The following is a 17,782-nucleotide window of genomic DNA, read 5'->3' as shown; positions in this document are numbered from 1 at the left end:
ATTCATTATAAATAAAAGATACATAAATTGTCATCAGTTTTCTGTGTGTTCTTAGCTGTTATTGTTGACTTGTCTGCTGGGAGCAGTGCTGGTTGTGCAGTCTCACAGCAGTGGGAAGGAAGGACCTATATCCTTCACGCACTTGGGGTGAAGGAGTCTTTTACTGAAGGAGTTACTCAGTGCAGTGACAGTGTCCTGCATGGGGTGGGAGTCATTGTCCAGCAGCGATGTTAGCTTTACCATCATCCTCCTCTCTCCCACCACATGCACTGAGTCGAGGGGGCAACCCAGGACAGAGCTGGCCTTCCTGACCAGCTTGTCGAGTCTCTAGTTCTATCCTACACACTAGGAACAATTTACAGAATTAACCTACAAATTAACCTACAAACCTACACATCTTTGGAATATGGGGGGCAACTGGAGCATCAGAGGAAACCTACGTGGTCACAGGGCACACACTCCATACGGACTGCACCCATAATCAGGATTGAATCCAGGTCTCAGGCGCTGCAAGGCAGCAACTCTACCGCTGCACCACTGTTCCCATCCCTTTGAGAGAGTTGACATGGCACATTATCCAGGAAGCAACAGCATTTGTAATTTCTATGGATGGCGAAAACATAATACAGAACAATAAAAAGGGAGCAGGCTGAAAAAACCCAGTAATTGATCGTTGTAGTTTTGATATGTTGGACTAACAGTTTTCCTCTCAACCCCATACTCCTGCCTTCTACCCATAGCCCCTGACACCTGTATTAATCAAGAATCTGCCAATCTCTGTTTTTTAAATATCCACTGACTTGGCCTCCACAACCTCCTGTGGCAGAAGGTCTTTTCAGACTGCTTGTCAATGTGAAACCTCACCAACAGTTTATTCGAGTTTCGGATCCCATGTTCCATGACATCCTGAAGATCATTTAGCTGTGTAACACCTTCCTCTCTCCCCTATGACACTGAAGGTTTCCTTAATTTTTGCAGTTTCTCCAATGTTTTTAGTGTTCTGTTCTTCACCTTGTTCAGAACTCCACTTTTCTACCTTTTGTCAATGCTCTAGCTCCAGCACCTAAAATTAAAATCATTGTGCTCATCTAAAAGTCTGCCCAGGCCTAACTAAACTTTAACAGTATTTACTACTACTTTCTTCTTGTACCCTGAATCCGGATATCACTGCCTTCAGCATTATAATCTGCTTTCCTAAACCCGCGTGGTCAATGATATCTTTCCAAATCTTTCTGTCTCCGTCTTCTTTCAAAGTCATTCCTTAATCCTTTTTATTACAGTTATCCAAAAGGGTTCTTTGTTTATTGTCTTTGAAAGATTTAAAACAAAAAGCTAGTGTGCAAGGCAAAGGTTGGGCTGTCCATGTTAATTGGGATCAGAATAATATTGCCTCATGATCAAAACTATGGCGTTGAATAGGCAGCTAAGACAATGTACTGATGAATTGCATTTTGGACATTCTTCGTGTTTAAATGATTGAAGTCTTCATGGAGAAAATATACGATTCACTACCTCCCAAGAAAATTGGAATTATGATTTATAGCTTACAAATGCCTGGCACTAATTTTTTTCCATGTTCTGAGTATAATTATACTTCCAAATCCCAGTTTAATGATGAATCAATCCTGTAATATGCCTTTAATAGCTGTTCACTGTGCTATTCCAGATCCATTTGCACCATGGTGTAGTGAAGATTGCCTTTTAAATAAATAAATAATACCGGCGATTTTTGGTTTTCCTCATCCAACTGTATCCAAAGCCCACTAGCATCGTGAGATGTTAATGTGCTATTCAATTATCATTATGTTATTGTCACAAATGTTGTCATTATTTGTCATTTATAAATGGTTGAATAATAATTATTTGATTGTTCTCTTTATATTTTTATGGTTGTCATTCAATGCCAAACATACAGAATGATAATCAGTCAGACTCTGCTGATGAAAATGACTTGGATGGATTTCTATCAACTTCAAGGAAAGCACAAGTGGAACGTGGTGGAGGGGCTGCAAAGAAAGAAAATGTTTGTCAGGTATGATGTATATTTTCTGGTGGTAACTGTGTCTGCTGTTCTAGAATTCTTGTAACTGGGAAAGTTGTGGGATCAAATTCTGATTCAGAAGTTTGAGTACACATCGATTGTTGGCACTTATGTACAGTACTAAGGAAGTGCACAGTATTAAGTGATTATTCTAATGTCATTAAATCAAGGCTTTGTCTGGCAAAAGATTCCATCCTCATATTATCAAGAAGTGCAGGGGAGTTATTCCCTGTGTGCTGGCCATTATTTATCCTTCAATCACTGAGGCAGAATAGTTGGTCAAAATAATGTTTTTGCAGGAGCTTGCTTTGCATGATTTGGCAGTCAGGTCTGGCATTTATATAACGTGATATTTGGGATATCCTGATGTTGCTTATGGCACCAAAGAGTTGTAAGTCTTTATTATAAATTTGTTTTTAATGTTAAGGATATGAATTTAAAAAATAGCATAACATACATGATACTATCTGCAGTGCATCTGTAGGAACTTGTTACAGTATTTGGCAACATACCAAAACTCCACTTGTGGTGGAAAGAACAAAGGGAATATCTGTGATAAGGTGGAGACTTGGCATGGTTGTGCACATGATACAATTGCTTTCGGTATCACCTAAGAGAGTGAAATGAAAGTTAATCATTGTTGATCTGTCAAGGGGAGTACAAACAGAAAGATGAATGAGAGAAGAGTGATACTGAAATTAAAGGTGGGTGGTGGGTGGGGGGGGGGGGGGGGCTGGGGGGGGAGTGGAGCAACGAGATGAGGGCAGGACAATGCTTATCAAGTTATAGTTAGATACAAGTAAGGCTTTTTTTTTTTAATTGGAAGATGAGTGCACAAAGGCCAGAGATGAAAAGACGTCGAAAGGCTGCAAGATAAGCAGAGAAGAGGAGTAAATTGTGAAACCAGAGGAGGCAATGTATGTGAAAGGGGACAGGGGGAAGGGGAGTGGGATTGTGGGAGAAAAATTAAATTACCTGGTCGTTGATTCCATCCTTACTCTCATTCTCCTGAAATTGTAAATGGTCTAGATTTAACCCATTCTTACGAAGCACAAACTGTTCTTGTAAATGGCTTCATCCTTTCGTGTTTGCAGTCCCATGGACTTGGAAATAAGAATCTTGGTGTTTTATAAAGAATTTTCAGTTTTATTGCTATTCATCTCAAAATACATGATGTTGCAAGTCTATAAATCATCCTGAAGAATTTAAAATCTACTAATAATCAACAATTTACTTTTGCATCTTCAACAAATTTTATTCTGTTGTTTTTCATTGCAAATATATTTTGACATTTGAAATAATTAGTCAGTTTGTCTTCAATCATTGTATCCAAAATAACAATAATGGAAATATATTGATGAAAAAAATATATTTAATGACACTAGATGTGATTTCCAAACTCTGTGACGGTTAACATATTGTCTTCAGGTGATTGCTGATTTTTTTTCAGTTATGTTATTGGAATTTAACACTAGTGTTACTGAAGTATATTTAACAATTTGTCTTCCTTCTCCTATTTTGAAGCTTTGTGAGAAACCTGGGGAACTACTGCTTTGTGAAGGTCAATGCTGTGGTGCCTTCCACTTAACGTGCCTAGGTTTAACCAAAATGCCTGAAGGAAAGTTTATGTGCAGTGAATGTACTACAGGTAAAGTATGGACGTAATGTAATGCTTACCTCTTGCACAATAAAAGTTTGAAAGAAGATTTTATATATAGTTAAATTATATTCTTCCTTAGGTCCCTAAAGTCTAAAGGCTCTGAGCTCTTGAATAGGAAAGGATGAGCATTTACCTAAAGAAGACCTTCACAATTATGAAGGTATCAGATAAAAGTAGAAAAATGCTTAGAAATTCAATTTCACTGTTCTGTTTTATTCAATGATATCAAATTTATATTTGTCTTCGCCAGAATGAATGAATAGTGATATTGACCGTTTCTGGGTCATCTTCTTAATGCCAGAAATTCCACCACATACTTCCTGGATTGATGCACCATTGCACAATTAAATGATTTCTGTGTTAGCTGTTACGCGCAGCAAGATCATTTGCTGTGCAATGCTCCTGTTGGTGCATCACAAGGGAACTTAAACCATGTTGTTACTGTCACAACATCCAACTGCGATCCCTGTAAAGTAAATTGTTTATTTGTTTTTGATCATTCTGGGTGCATCCCTGCCAATGGAGTAGTGAATCACAAATTGATCTTGCTCCTGGGATCAAGATCTTTAAGTTGCCCTAAGATTCTCCCTCTCCACCCCCTCCCCAAATAATTCTGGTCCTCAGAAAGCCGATCCCTGTTCTTTCCACCTCAATCCTCCAGTGTTCCATTGTTCTGTATGCTGATAGTCCTCATTCTTCAGAAGCCACAACTTTCCTCCTCCACCAACTTCAGAAAACAATGAGTGCAGGAATTGAAGATTTGTTTAGCCTTAAGTGTTCACATACTCTAGATGTCAAAATGAAATCATCAAAAATAATATAGCGGGTGCCTCTTGTAAGCTAGTTGATGATTTGCAGATCTGTCAAAGTAAATCAAAAGTAATAAGATATTTATTGTTTTGACTGGTTATTATAAAAGCAAAGTTTTATTATTAAATACCAGAGTGCATTTTTTCTGAGAAGCCATGTTCTCTGTTTTGCATTAAGCACTTTTAGTTTCTTGTATTTCAGTTCTCCGTACTATGATTGTTTCATTTAAGAAAAGGTTTACTTTCAAGAAAAACACAAATAATATTTATTTCAGGTGGAGTTTTTTGTAAATAGAAGTTGGGAACTTAGGCAAAAAGAAAATTAAGCACAAGTAGACGATGGCATTAATGACAAGGTCATTATTGTCATACAGAATTATCTTGGCAAGTGAAGATTTCTGACATATTGGATGATCCTCTAATTTAACATATTCTCCAAACATTTCAAAAAGTGATAGCAAGGAATAACTGCTCGAGGAACTCAGTGGATCAAGCAGCATTTTGGGGAGTGGAGGAATAAGGACAAATTGTTGACATTTTGGGGCAAGACCCTGCATTAGGACAGAGAGTGGAGAGGGATGATTGCCAATCTAAAGAAGACAAAGAAGGAATGAGACAGGGACTGGTAGATGTTTTTTTGTGTTAGATTCCAGCATCTACAATTTCTTGTATCTCAAAAGGTGACAATTCTGTTTGTTTTTGCCAGGTATTCACACTTGCTTTGTATGTAAAGAAAACGAGAAAGATGTGAAGCGATGTCTTATGCCATTCTGTGGAAAGTTTTATCACATGGAATGCATTAAGAAATACCCCCCCACTGTACTGCAAAACAAAGGATTCAGATGCTCAATCCATGTCTGTCTATCTTGTTATGCCTGCAACCCTTCCAATCCGAGAGCAACCAAAGGTACCAAATAAAGAAATTAATCTTTACAGATAGAATAAATTTGGACAAAGTAATAGTAAAAGTCATTGTATCTTTAAAACTTGTGAAAAAAGATTTGTTGCGTCTCTAGCGTCAAGATTTGAACTGTTACATTTTCTTTGATCAATGGTTAAATCCTGAGTTACTTAATATTTTATACCCTTCCAACACTGTCAAATAATGCCTCTGGAAAGCATTTTTGAATTTTCTACTATCTTGCCACTGCATAAATATATATTGTTGCTCTATTAAATATATGAAGTGACGAATGCATAGCTGTGGTAATGCTGTAACTTGTTAGGGCAAATGAAAATGATGGAAGTTATTACAGAAACAGAATATATAGTATCAAGTTTGAATAGGTTAAAAATAAATATCAAGACCAGTTGAGCTTATTGTCAAACGAAAATGAAAGAGGTGGCACAATGCAACAGCTGGGGGAGTTATTGCCTCATATCTGATCTCTAGTCTGTCTTTGGAGTTTACATATTCTCCCAGTGACCGCATGAGTTTTCTCCTGGTGCTCTGCTTCCTCCCACATTCAAAAGACGTGAATGTTAGCAGGTTAATTGTCTGCTGTAAATTGCCCCTGGTGTGTAGGGCAGTGGATGAGAAAGTGGGATAATATATAGAACTATTGTGAATGGGTGATCGTTGGTCGGCGTGGACTTGGTGGGTCCAGGGCCTGTTTCCATGCTATATGATTTTTAAGACACTAAAATCTTGCTTTCAGCAGCATCAAGTATTATCTAATACTGTGTTCTAACATTTATACTCTAATTTATATGTTATTGCGTTGATGGACCTGTTAAGCAACAGCAAGATAGAATGACATTGTTCTGTTGCTTGTGCATATGACAATTAAACACTCTTGACTAATATTGGTGATTTCTGTTCATATTTTGTATGTCAGGTCGAATGATGCGCTGTGTACGCTGTCCTGTTGCTTATCATCCCAGTGATAATTGTCTGGCAGCTGGATGTGTTGTCCTGGCTTCAAATAGTATCATCTGTACTAACCACTTTACTGCAAGGAGGGGCTGCAGGCATCATGGGCATGTCAATGTCAGCTGGTGCTTTGTATGCTCGGAAGGTAAGATAAAACTGGAAGTAAATGTTTTGTACTTCTGGGCCTCGTTTTTCTACCCGTGTTGAGTTCGCTTTTCCAAATGTTCTTGGATCTTTTCATTATTCATGTGCAAATTGATACAGTTCCTTTTCTAATATTTTACAAACATGAATTAGGAGCAAGAGTACATGATTTAATAAAGGTCACAGATGATTTTATTGTAGACTTCTAAAGCCTTTGCAAGAGGAAATATCCTCTTCACATTCACCCTGTCAAGACCCTCAGGATTTTATATGTTGTCTATGTAACAGGATTGATACTTCCATTAAAATTACAGAAGAATCTTGTGCATTATGCATGTCAGTGCAACAAGCATTTTACATTAAAATTGCTAAAAACAACTGCAATCCCCACCAAGAAAATAACATTTGAAATAAGCAGGTGTATTCATTCAAAGGTGGCAAACTATTTATTTGCATTATAACTAATTTCAGTATTTCCTGTTTTAGTATCTTAAATCAGCCTTCTTTTATTTTCTACAGTAACAGCTGCGTTTATTCTTTATTTTACTTCCCATTTTTTCCTACATGTTAAAGTTTGGCTGTTTAAACAGGGAGTGACAATCTGAATCTAAGGGGACGTGGAAGTTCTGACTTCATGTGCTCTTGTAATTAATTGGCATAGCACCATCCTATTGCAGTATCCTAGCCATTATACTGAAAATCTAATCACATTAGATCGTGAAGGTTCAGCAACTTGATGCTGAAGATTTGTCCCTGAGGCATGAGGAACTTAAATCATGAGTGCTGTGGGTTTTGAAATGTCACCAAATAACAGAAATTCTTGGCTTAATTCTCCTTGAATAATCAAATTGTTCAGTTGGACTAGAAAATGGTGACTAATATATGTATTTATAAGGGGATGAAATTAACTCAAAGTGAAGAACAGACATCGTCCACCGGTGGACAAACACAGAAGAAAGACTGGAATCCACTCTAGGCTAGCTTATCTGTACCTGAAAGGTTCTGAATATACATGTCTGGTTTGCTTGAGGTATCTCTGCCTGCATGCAACAGGTCCTAGGCTACATGTCGGCATGCACTGTAAAGTACTACAGGTGGTTGTCTCCAATTGTATTTAATTCAGTGCTAGAGGCCTGACAGACAAAAATTCAAACAGTGGATAAGTAAGTGCGATTAAGACATTATAGTCATTACAGAAACCTGGCTAAGGGCAGGACAAGGCTGGCAGCTTAATGTTCCAGGTGCTACACTTGAGAGACGTGGAAGTAAAAGAGGGGATCCTGCTTTATTGATTAAAGGGAACCACATCTAATTATTCCAAGAGACATTACTGAAGAGTCATCAATGAGGCTGGGTGGAGTTGAGAAATGAAAGGGGATGATCACCATATTTGGAATATACTATAGGCTCCCAAATATTCAACGGGAATTATGCTGGGATATTGATAGGGCTGTCATAGTAGGGGATACAGTCAACCCTCATTTTAACGGACTCCTTTATAACGGATTTTGGTTTTAGCACGCGGACCGGACGGCACTGCCCCGGCTTCTGATGCCACCTCCCAAATTGCAAGATACGCCAGCGATGCTGGGACCCCAGCTGGTAGAATTTATTTCAGTGATTTGAATGAGCTGCTCAAGTGCAATATTTTCTGCAAAACTGGGTGGAAGTATATTGTAAGGAGGATGCTACAATTACGGTGTGGAAAAATGTGACGTTTTCATATTTGGAAGAAAAAAGGAGAAAAGTAGAATATTCTTTAAGATGTGTCAGATTGAAAAGTGCTGGTGTTGAGAGGGACTTGGGTGTAATTGTACACAAATCTTTAGTTGGCATAAAGGTACCAGCAAAGCTTCATGAAGGCAAGTAATATGTTGGCAATTGTTTTGGGAAGGAATTTGTGTATGAGTGAAAATGCCTTATGGGCATTTGAAATATGCACAGGTCGGGTCTCCCTGCTCAAGGAAGGATATCCTCGAGAGAAAGAGAACATAACAAACATTCAGCAAATTAATTTCAGGAATAGGAGGGTTTACTGTTGGGAAAGAATTAAGCAAACTAAGCCTAAACTTTGTGGAGTTGGAAGGATGAGAGGTGATCTCATTGAAAGATACAAGGATAATGTTTCCCTTGATTGGATGCAGGCATGATGCTTGGGTTAGGTGTCGTGAACCATGGGTCATCCTCTCAAAATAAGAGTACAGACATTCAGAACTGAGATGAGAAGACATTTCTTATTCATGCCAGAAGTGAATCTTTGGAATTCTCTATCCATGCTGACTGTGGAAGCTCGGTCACTGAATTCAAAACAGATCGATTAACCTCAAATGTTAAGAGAGATGGAGTAGGAACAGGAAAGAGGTGTTGAGATAAAGATTGCTATTATATTATTGAATGACAGATCAGGTACAATGGGGCTAATGACCAACTTCTTTTGTTTATGCTTTTCCTTTCAGGGTTGAATTGCAATTGTACTTGCATTCTTTGTTCCACATGAGCTTTCCCATAGAGTCATAGAGTCTTACAGCTTGGAAACAGGCCCTTTGGCCCAACTCGGCCAAAGTGTCCCATCTACAGTAGTCCCACCTGCCTGGATTTGGCCCATATTCCTCTAAACCTGTCCTATCCATTTACCTGTCTAAATGTTTCTTAAACGTTGTGATAGTACCTGCCTCAACTACCTCCTCCGGCAGCTCTTTCCATACACCTACCACTCTTGCGTGAAAAAATTACCCCTCAGGTTCCTATTAAATCTTTCCTCCCTCACCTTAAACCTATGTCCTCTGGTTCTTGATTTCCCTACTCTGGGCAAGAGACTGCATCGACCCGATCTATTCTCCCTTCTCAGATGATCGTATGGTTCCTTTTTTCTATGTTTTTTTGCCTTGCCCTACAGCACTTCCATGCTCGACACCTCACTCTTTTTGTTAGCAAACCACTGAGTAAATGTTTTTTTACAATTTACAATGAAATTTGTTAGAACCATTTTTTTGGTGTGGAATAGTCCATAGATGTCCTTTTATTTGATCCGTTTACCAGAGCTTGGCATTGGGATTTTCTTCTGCTTTATTTCCAAGACTAAACTACAACTTGATGTATTTAATTAAACCATATTAGGCCCGGGTTCAATCCTCCAAAACTGCAGAGTTTGTATGTTCTCCCTGTGATCATGTGGATTTTCTCCGGGTGGTGCAGTTTCCTCCCGCATTCTAAAGATGTGCAAGTTTGTAGGTTAATTGGCTTCTGTAAATTGCCCCCATTGTGTATAGGACATAGAACCAGTCTACCGGTAATCGATGGTCACCATGGACTCAGTGGGCCAAAGGACCTGTTTACACGCTGTATCTCTAAACTAAACTAAATGAAATATATCTATTGATACGTTGCTTCACTTTACATCTTTTCATTTAGTCAGCATTGCCGGAATCTAACCTAATTTGGTTGTCTGGAGTTTTTAGTTGAAGTTATTTCTGTAAGGAACAGGTTATCTTGTTTATCAGTATTTGTCATTTCTTCTTATCCAACTTGGACACGTATATTGTAAATACATTGGTTTGTTTATCAGGTGGCAGCTTGCTTTGCTGTGAGTCATGTCCTGCTGCATTTCACCGCGAGTGCCTGAATATTGAGATGCCAAAAGGAAAATGGTACTGTAATGATTGTAAGGCTGGCAAAAAGCCACACTATAAGGACATCATCTGGGTAAAACTTGGTCGATACAGGTCAGTCTTGAAAAAATCTTTAACAGTATGGTTTGCAATAAAACAAGCACAAAAAAAAAGCCTCCATAAAGCAGTATCATTTTAGCTAAAAGAAAAACATATGAGCCACATATAAACCTAATATTAGGAGAATGCTATAGTAGATGCCATTTGAATATACAATAGTACTGAATATCATTTCTGTGTTAAAACAACATTGAAATACCTATAATGTAATATTTTTGGTACAGGTGAATGCATGTTTACATATACAGTTTTTGGATCATGAATCACAAACCTTGCATCATTTAGTTACAGTGCATTTTATGCCTTCTCTGTCAGGTGGTGGCCTGCTGAAGTTTGTCATCCGAAAAATGTACCGACAAATATCCAAAAGATGAAACATGAAATTGGCGAGTTTCCTGTCCGCTTTTTTGGCTCCAATGATTACTTCTGGACCTACCAGGCACGAGTGTTCTCGTATATGGAAGGGGACAAAGGGAGTAAAGACAAAAAATGTAAAGGTCTCAACACTGTCTTTAAAAAAGGTAATGTGTAAATTGCAGGAACATTTGAGAATTTGTATGTCAATTCATTTGTATCAGCATTTAGATTCATAGAACTTTCCCATCCAGCATTTGGCATCAGGGAAAGTTCTTTGTTGCTTGTTGTAAGTTATCATCCACCACTAGGAGGCTGCCTCACCTACAATCTGTCTGTCTTTTTCGTAGTTTTTTTTGGTATTTTTGGTAAGCTTTTAAAGATGGTGCTAATGTTCTCTGGTTTGTTTTATGTGGGGGGTCGGGGGAAACTTTTTTTCAATCTCTTACCTTGCCGGAGATGTGATTGTTTTCCGAATCGTGTCTCCGGTCGCTCTGTCGTAGAGCAGGAGGCCTTGCCTGGGACTGACTTTCAGTCCCTGCGGTCCATGGACTTACCATCTGAGCGTGCGATTCCCTGCCTGGATTGACCTCCAACGCGGCCTGCGGACTTTAACATCAAGGAGCTTGCAGTCTCGGGTTGAGACTGGTTGGGAGCTCCAAGCCGCATGACGTTCGACCCGGGGTAGATCGCCGGGGAGCTGAGGTGTCGTCGTCATCCCCCCCCCCCCCCGATGCAGTAGCTTGATCGTCCTGACGAGGAAGGCCTGCCGCCGGCAACGGGAGTCAAGATCGTCCCGTCAACGGAAGGTTAGAGGGCCCCGACTGCTAGAGGACACAGAAGGGAGAGATTGAACTTTTTTTCGCCTTCCATCACAGTGAGGAATGTGGAGGAGTCACTGTTGTGGATGTTCATGTTAAAATGTATTTTGTGTGTCCTGTTGCTTTTTATTGTCATGATTGTATGGCAAATTACATTCTTTGTATTTTACAAAACATACTTGGCTAATAAAGTATGATTATGAATACATGGGTTTTAATTGTCAGTAAAATTGGATTCTGAATCTATTGAGCAAAATAAATGTTTTTTAGAGCTTGCAACCTGACCGGAGATGAATGTTCGATTAGTGTAAATGGGTATTTGGTGGTATAGTTTTAAAGCTTCCCATTTATGCCAAAGGTAGTTGGTACTACTTTTTGCTGTCATTCTCTCCTTCGTCAGTATCTTATGGCATTGCTCAAGTTTCTCATGTCTATTCAGGAAACAGTTATGGACATTGGAATCTTAATTTGAAATAATAAATATGGTCTTAAAATATGGCAAGAAAATTCAGTAGAATTTTCTACGGCTTTTATTATTAATAGTTTAAGAGTACAATTATTATACTGGACAATTGTTTTCTTGAAGTAAACAAGTATTTTAAGCTCAACTTTCCAAAATGTGATTAAGCAACCATATTAACATTAATTCTATTGTCTATGACCTCTTAAAGCCATCTTCCTGTTTTGTTAGCCTTTCAATGATACAAAAAAATCAATTGAATATTTGGACCCTCATTCTCTACGTCCAGACAGGGAGAATTGCTAGCATTTGAATGAAGAGCACCCTCTATGTTACAACCCAGAACCATACTATACAAGTAATTATTATATTTAGTTAAAAGTCTTCAGAATTATTTTTCAGCTTTGTTTGCTAATTTACTTCTACGAAAGGCCTGATCCATCCAGGTTTATTGTGAAATAGAAAAGAAAAGTAGCATCACCCAAATTTTTACTAGACTCACCCACACATCCCTCCTCGATCTGCCACCTCCTTCCTCTTGTTAATTAAGGAGGTATATAAGTTATCTGAAGATGATAGGATATTGTTATGATCTTTACAAATATTGTAACTGTCAATATGTCTGATATTTTACACTGGCTTCTCAATAGCACTACAAGAAGCAGCGGAAAGATTTGAGGAGCTGAAAGCCCAAAGAGAGACGAAACAGGCACAAGAGGACAGACGGAATGAGAAAAAACCACCACCATACAAACATATCAAGGTATTAATTTTTAGCTGTTCTGAGAATATCTTGATGCAATGCACTACATGACATCAAGCATAGTCAGAATGATAAAAGCTATACAACTTGTACATACATTGCTGGTGTAGATTGTAAAATGTTGCAGTACATTTATCAGAAAAATTATGTTCACTGGCATATCCATACCTCAGATTTAATATGGGATGATTTTGGAGTGTCAAGCTTGTTGCCACAATTTCTAAGCCATTTTAGTTCCAGGTTTCATTTTAAAAAATAAGTCTTGACCTTCACCTGAACTCGGTGTCAAATTTAGCGGAACTGGCAGAGAATCGGTCCATAGATAAAGGCACTGAGGTTTAATGTACTATTGGAACATTTAGTCTAGAGGACATGGGTAGCCAAAAGCAGGTGGACATAGAGTTTGAAAAGGAAACTTAAAAATATTTAAAGTTATAGATCTTCTTATTCTTGCCTGCAACATGTGTCTGCTTTGCAGCATTTTTTGCTGAGTTGCTTCAGAGACTGCATAGTATTGTCCAAAGTATTTTTATACTTATAACTTTTCCACGTGTCTCAAATAAGAGTCCTGATTGCTACCTGAAATGAATCTTTTGAAATGGCATGGGCTGTGTGTGTATCATTATCTGGTAGGTTAGTGATATTTTAGGTTAGGTCAGTGACCTAATTGTCAGGTTAGTGATATTTTAACCTTGCACAACCTATTTTTATTGGTCACACTGTTATAATTGAGGTTATAAAATGTAGATTGTTGTCATCAATTCAATATATCACAGCACATTGGATTCCATTCACCGCATACAAACTCTTTTTAATATAAGAAAATAACTGCAGATGCTGGAACAGTCTGAAGAAGGGTCTCGACCCGAAACGTCACCCATTCCTTCTCTCCCGAGATGCTGCCTGACCTGCTGAGTTACTCCAGCATTTTGTGAATAAATAAACTTTTTTTAATAGTTGTGCAATTAGTTTCATAAGATTACATTGATATTCAACTGGCTTTACTTTTGGTCCTTTGAAATTTTAATCAGACTATTAGACCTCTTAACTCATAGAACAGTGGTTCATTATAGAAGATCCTCATTTATATAAGTTCTACACATGTATTATGTGTCTGAACACCAGCAGAGGACATAACTTGGAGCGTCTCTCAGGAAATGTAATCCATTTGTATGCTCAACTTGGTGAACGTGATCAAAGCCTTAATGTTGAGGATGTTGCCCTGGGAGTGAAACTGTTATTCTTTTGGTTGGTTTGGAGCATTTGAACATGGATTTGGTCCTTAATTCTTTCAATTCCATTCATGTACTCCTAAATATCTCTTTTACTTTCAATGTTTACATGTTATTTCCTTCCAGGTGCTTAATTGTAACTGCAAGTATTATTCTTTCCGCTCATGATACCACGACCTTAAAACTTAGCTCTGCAAATGGTGCATAAATTCCACCTGATGGAACATTATTTAAAAATCTTGTCTTGGTGTTTGAAGATATAGTACTTAGACATGGCACAAAATTTGTGGTGTACTGGGCAGCTGCAATCTCTGTCCTACATACTTCTGAGGCCTGCATCACCTGCATCATTTAATTCAAGGCACTAGCAACTAGACAGATGCCAGTAATTATCTCTATAACATCCTTTAAATTAACTAGGATAAGTGAAACAATGCCATTGTTCTTTCCCAGGCCAATATCCCCAGAACTGAATTCACGTTGCACTTCATTCACCTGTGTTGGGCAGGCCTTGTCGCTTGCTTGCTTGTAACCATATCCCTCAAATGGGCACATTATTCCAAGCTGTGTTGCAGGCAGCCAGAAGAAAAGATTGTAGGATGGGCTCAAACATCTTGGGGGGGAAAAAAGGCAACATCCATGCTAATCCGGTCTGGCTAACAAGGGTTCAAAATGGAGAAGGAAAATTTGGAATGGTATTGACAACCTGAATTCTATGTGTTGGAAGCATAAAGAAGCCCTGAGTAAGCAGTCAAAAGGTTCTCGCATTGGCCTCATGAGCCATGTCAGAATACACAAAACCAGAGTGCAAGCAATTCCTCCTCAATCTTGAGGGACCTTGAACATTTAGTTGACCATTATTTACCTTGGTTTTCACTAGTTGCCTTTTTGAAGGCAGACTTTAAGGAGTGAGAAGTTTTATAATTTCTAAAGATGATAAAAATAAATGCAGCATATGATTATTATGTAATAACCCTTTCATGACTTCCTTTATGCTCAGGGCAGTTGTAGAAAGGCTTGTGAATGAAGGGAACAGCTTCAGTGGTGTGGGGTTGGTAACTCTTAAGAGTTGAAGGTCAGGGTGCAGTGTCAGCCAGGACCTGGAAGAGTGTTGTGAATTGGTAACTGGGGAATCAAGGGCAGAGGTGCGGGGTTGGGTGCAGGAAACAGTGGGTGATCCATGTACGGCAACCAAAAGGAATGCAGATAAATTATGTGTTGGAGATCTGTTCAAAGCAGTCCCCAGTACTTGGCAGAAGAGGCAACTTTTGAATCCTGCTACTATCGAGATGGCAGTCCTATTAAAACCTGAATGTTCTCAAATTGCCAAAGGGTAACTTTGGAATCACATGAAGTAACTTCCGGTTAAAGCTCAAAATAAGCTTTGCACAAAGAATGTTATTCAGTGGTCATCAGATGAAGAAATTGTATTATTTTTGCAAGTAGCTGGAGATATTTCCAGACTGGCACAATTTAGCTAAGGAACATATTAACACTCAGAAACATATCAGTTTGAATTCTAGTAAAACTTTAAAAAACAGTGCTGTGCTGCTGAATTTCTAAACCTCCAGTTTGCTGCTATTTGAAAGATAGCTGAGCTTGAGAATTACCATGACAACCTGTTGTAAAGATTTTTCATTGTATATTAATTAATGGCCAAAGCACGTCAAAGTCTGGTGTCACATTGCTTTTGTTAACGCCTGGGGTCAAGAAAAAACACAGACCTCAGGTTAATCTATAAAAGTAATTAGAAATATGTACTGAATAAAATGGTTAAAAATCCCAAATATGTGATGGGTGAATTGATAGTAATTGATGAGATTATGATCTAACCAAGTAAAGATGTCATGACCGGTGCTCCTTGAAAAGTAAATGTGTTGAGCTGAATTTTTTGTTTGATGGAATAATTGTATGCATTATTTTTATGTGTTGCCGTGATTTCTTGAAAGAACAAATAATGCATTGAAATTCCAATATTTTACAATTTCAGTAAGAATTGTGAAGAGATATTCAAATAAACCTCAAGGTTTAACCATCTGCTTTTCTGTCAAGGTAAACAAGGCCGTGGGTAAAGCTCAGATCTACACTGCTGATCTCTCCGAGATTCCACGATGTAATTGTAAGCCAACTGATGAGAATCCCTGTGGGGTAGATTCTGAATGTCTGAATAGAATGTTAATGTATGAATGCCATCCAGCCGTCTGTCCTGCAGGTGAAAAATGTCAGAACCAGTGCTTCACCAAACGGCAGTATCCTGAAGTGGAAATTTTAAGAACTCCAGGGCGAGGATGGGGTTTACTTGCAAAATATAACATTAAGAAGGTGAGATGTGTTCCTTCACTGCGACCTAAATATTGAAAGCAATTAGAAATCAAACTATAATGTTATCATTCGGGGAGAACTAACTGTTATAAGACATAAAATGCTTCAGTATTTTATGCCTTGCCTCTTTAAATTGAGAAATAGAGTCCACGGTAGCACTCACTTATTGCTACTGTTTTTCGAACTTTGATGATTGAATGGATGTTAAATTATTTTAAAAATCCATCTCTGCCAAGTTTAAGAACCAAATATTTTTTGTGTAAAATCTGACAATTTAATTCTCTTTTTAACATTATGATAATAAGAAGTATTCATTTTGTTCTCGTGTAAAGAAGGGCATTTAAGATGGACAAAATAAGTAATTTTACCTTTACAGTGACAAGGTGTGTAAGTGGAGTAAACAAGGTACTAAGACATACTGAGCAGTTATTAAAAGTTGGGGAAATGATTGAAGAAACATAGATAACCAAACAGAAGAAAAATGTGCACTTAGTCTGACTACTATCTAGAAATCCATGCTGAAAAGTCAATAGACAATAGACAATAGACAATAGGTGCAGGAGTAGGCCATTCAGCCCTTCGAGCCAGCACCGCCATTCAATGCGATCATGGCTGATCACTATCAATCAGTACCCCGTTCCTGCCTTCTCCCCATACCCCCTCACTCCGCTATCCTTAAGAGCTCTATCCAGCTCTCTCTTGAAAGCATCCAACGAACTGGCCTCCACTGCCTTCTGAGGCAGAGAATTCCACACCTTCACCACCCTCTGACTGAAAAAGTTCTTCCTCATCTCCGTTCTAAATGGCCTACCCCTTATTCACCTTTGTGGAAGACGGATTTAAATATTCTTTAACACCTCCTTTGGTTGGACAATTTATTAATATTGGCTGTTTTTATAGAATGCTGCTTTAAGTTTGATGCTATAAAATGAGTATTCATGACCTAGTTTCGGGCACGGCTGACTTTTCCCATGGCCCACACCTAGAAATTGAAGAGAACATTTTTTCAAAATATTTTGGAGTTGAGTCATAAGAAATTACTCTTTATTCAATGAGCACTTTTTGCCTAAATTATAAACAGAATTTTACATCCTTTGTGGTGACTCATTGCAAAAGAGTATTTAATTCCATTATGAGAATATTGCAAATTGGTTCTTATGATTTTCTTAAACATTGAATTTCTATATATGTATAAATTTTAAAAGTTAGTTTTTCATCAGGTAAATTGCAGGTATCATTATATTCAAGTGAAATAAATTACAATGGCCTCAAATTTGAGGAAGGATATTCTTGCTATTGAGGGTGTGCAGCGTAGGTTTACTTGGTTAATTCCCGGAATGGCGGGACTGTCATATGTTGAAAGACTGGAGCGACTAGGCTTGTATACACTGGAATTTAGAAGGATGAGAGGGGATCTTATCGAAACGTATAAGATTATTAAGGGGTTGGACACGTTAGAGGCAGGAAACGTGTTTCCAATGTTGGGGGAGTCCAGAACAAGGGGCCACAGTTTAAGAATAAGGGGTAGGCCATTTAGAACGGAGATGAGGAAAAACATTTTCAGTCAGAGAGATG

At 38.3% G+C, this 17,782-nt stretch overlaps 1 protein-coding gene across 8 annotated transcripts in view; it reads left to right on the top strand.

The window, feature by feature from the left end:
• The window catches only part of LOC144600162 (histone-lysine N-methyltransferase, H3 lysine-36 specific-like), a 131,170-nt gene that overhangs the window by 80,072 nt on the left and 33,316 nt on the right, over nt 1-17,782 (top strand). For 6 of the 8 annotated variants that reach the window (XM_078411631.1, XM_078411629.1, XM_078411627.1 and 3 more), the window contains 8 exons: nt 1,916-2,032; nt 3,566-3,689; nt 5,217-5,417; nt 6,349-6,528; nt 10,093-10,249; nt 10,571-10,776; nt 12,541-12,653; nt 15,938-16,207. In XM_078411631.1, the coding sequence (XP_078267757.1) occupies nt 1,916-2,032; nt 3,566-3,689; nt 5,217-5,417; nt 6,349-6,528; nt 10,093-10,249; nt 10,571-10,776; nt 12,541-12,653; nt 15,938-16,207 (1,368 nt within the window). The remainder of the gene's footprint in view (nt 1-1,915; nt 2,033-3,565; nt 3,690-5,216; nt 5,418-6,348; nt 6,529-10,092; nt 10,250-10,570; nt 10,777-12,540; nt 12,654-15,937; nt 16,208-17,782) is intronic. The other 2 variants (XM_078411634.1, XM_078411632.1) reach the window with 2 other exon arrangements.

This window comes from Rhinoraja longicauda, chromosome 14 (genome assembly GCF_053455715.1).
Source record: "Rhinoraja longicauda isolate Sanriku21f chromosome 14, sRhiLon1.1, whole genome shotgun sequence".
Lineage (NCBI taxonomy): Eukaryota > Metazoa > Chordata > Chondrichthyes > Rajiformes > Arhynchobatidae > Rhinoraja > Rhinoraja longicauda.
The sequence above is the reverse complement of the archived record's forward strand: the minus strand, read 5'-3'. Positions and strand labels throughout refer to the sequence as shown.